Below are 1,839 nucleotides of genomic sequence, written 5' to 3'. Positions count from 1 at the left end.
CGTCCTCCCATGGACGGGCTGCCGGCACATCAGACATCCTCTGTGCTGGAGAAGCCGCCAAAGCCGTGTCTGGGGGTGATCCGCGTGGCACCCTCGCTGCGAGGAGCATTCTTTGTTGGTGACAGAGGTCATGAAACAAGCGTCTTGTCGATTTCAGTACGCCGTCGCCGACGGCGACGCTCTCTCATATACCGTTCATAACTATATCTCTTGCGGGCGAAGGCGATGGATCCTGGAGCCCCGTGGCACAGGGGACGCGTGGGTGGGTGGCCAGCAGGCTGGGCTGGACGGTGGACAGAGCGGGGCAGGGGCGTTGACGTGGCGTTTGTGCTTCTAGGAATTACTCCTTCTACGTCCTCGACAACCAGAACCTGCAGCAGCTGTGGGACTGGGACCACCGGAACCTCACCATCAAGGCCGGGAAAATGTACTTCGCCTTCAACCCCAAACTCTGTGTCTCCGAAATTTACCGCATGGAGGAGGTGACGGGGACCAAAGGGCGCCAGAGCAAAGGGGACATAAACACCAGGAACAACGGAGAGAGAGCCTCCTGTGAGTGGACCCGACGGCCATGATAAAGCGACACCCCCCCACCTTTGATCTAGAACTCTCCTCCCTTCATTTGGGACAGCGGTCCTCACCCTTAGTGGCACCAGGGACCAATGCTCCTGTGAGCACCTAACGGCTGAGGGTCTGAGGCGGAGCTGAGGCGGTGATGCTGGCGCTGGGGGGGCGGCTGCACATACGGGTGGAGCTTCGCCCCCTCGCCCGCCGCTCACCTCCTGCTGTGCGGCCTGGTTCCTAACAGGCTGCTGACCGACACTGGTCCACAGCCCGGGGTTTGGGGACCTCTGATTTGGGGGAACAGGAAGCCTCCTTAACTAGCACTTTGCTTCTATATACATCTGTAGCTTCAGAGTCGATGGTGGGCAGATTCATGACAGATTTATATCAGTAAATTTTCCTTGGCATCTATGCAAGTGTGCTAAACATTTGTGAATAGGTTCTTCCTCCGATTTTGAAAACGTGCTTACAGAACACGCGGAGTTAATGTCTTTCTATGCACAGGCAGACGCTTAGATTATTTTTCAAGCAGAGCTGGCCCTCTCTAGCACTGGCGGGCAGTGACCTCGGCCCTCGCTTGCCCACAGAGTGTAGGGGTGGCCCAGGGGCAGGGGGCCTCAGCTACGAGGTGCCACGTCCCTGGAGCCAGCCTCCACCCCAATACAAAAAAGATGGCAGCAGCCTGCCTCCCCGAGCTAACACTGCTTTTTAAATTTAAAACAATATAATTATAACCTCCCACCAGCGAGGGCTCGTGTCTAGGATACAACGGTGCGTTTCTCATCTGACCCTGTCTATAAAACCGCTTTTTGAAATACGGTTCCGTTTGGCCGGATAGCATTATAAAAGGAAATTGTCTCTCCACCGTCAGCTTTTCAGAAGAGAAGGGTATTAGGGGAAAAAAAACCAGAGTAATTTGTATGATGGAGGGTGATTAGCGCGAGCACGTGGAGCATCCGTGAAACAACGAGCATTGGACTTTGACGTGTTTTGCCGGTCGGTGTCTGGCCTTCGGTGTAGACACTCAGTTCACTCGGAGAGATTTCGTAAGAGCAGAGCCGCCTGACACGGAGCTGGGGAGCCTGTTCACAGCCAGCACCGTGTCACTCACGCCCCCCGCCAGGGCCCCACACACTCCCTGCCCCGGCCACGGCGGAAGCCGGGGATGAGTTCGGTGACTTCCTCCTCACGCTCGGCCGGTCTGACCTGTCCGATGCAGAATACAGTAGCCGTTTATTGTCCTTTGAAAACAAAACCCGCGTTTCCTCTCAGAAA

The 1,839-nt window shown here is 55.9% G+C and overlaps 1 protein-coding gene across 1 annotated transcript in view; it reads left to right on the top strand.

The window, feature by feature from the left end:
* Nucleotides 1-1,839, top strand: part of IGF1R (insulin like growth factor 1 receptor) — a 249,668-nt gene that overhangs the window by 209,377 nt on the left and 38,452 nt on the right. Inside the window, exon 6 of the mRNA XM_006924137.2 lies at nt 338-552. Within this exon, the coding sequence (XP_006924199.1) occupies nt 338-552 (215 nt within the window). The remainder of the gene's footprint in view (nt 1-337; nt 553-1,839) is intronic.

This window comes from Pteropus alecto, unplaced genomic scaffold (assembly GCF_000325575.1).
Source record: "Pteropus alecto unplaced genomic scaffold, ASM32557v1 scaffold59, whole genome shotgun sequence".
Taxonomy (NCBI): domain Eukaryota; kingdom Metazoa; phylum Chordata; class Mammalia; order Chiroptera; family Pteropodidae; genus Pteropus; species Pteropus alecto.
Note: the sequence above shows the minus strand (reverse complement) of the source record. Positions and strands in the feature narration are given on the sequence as shown.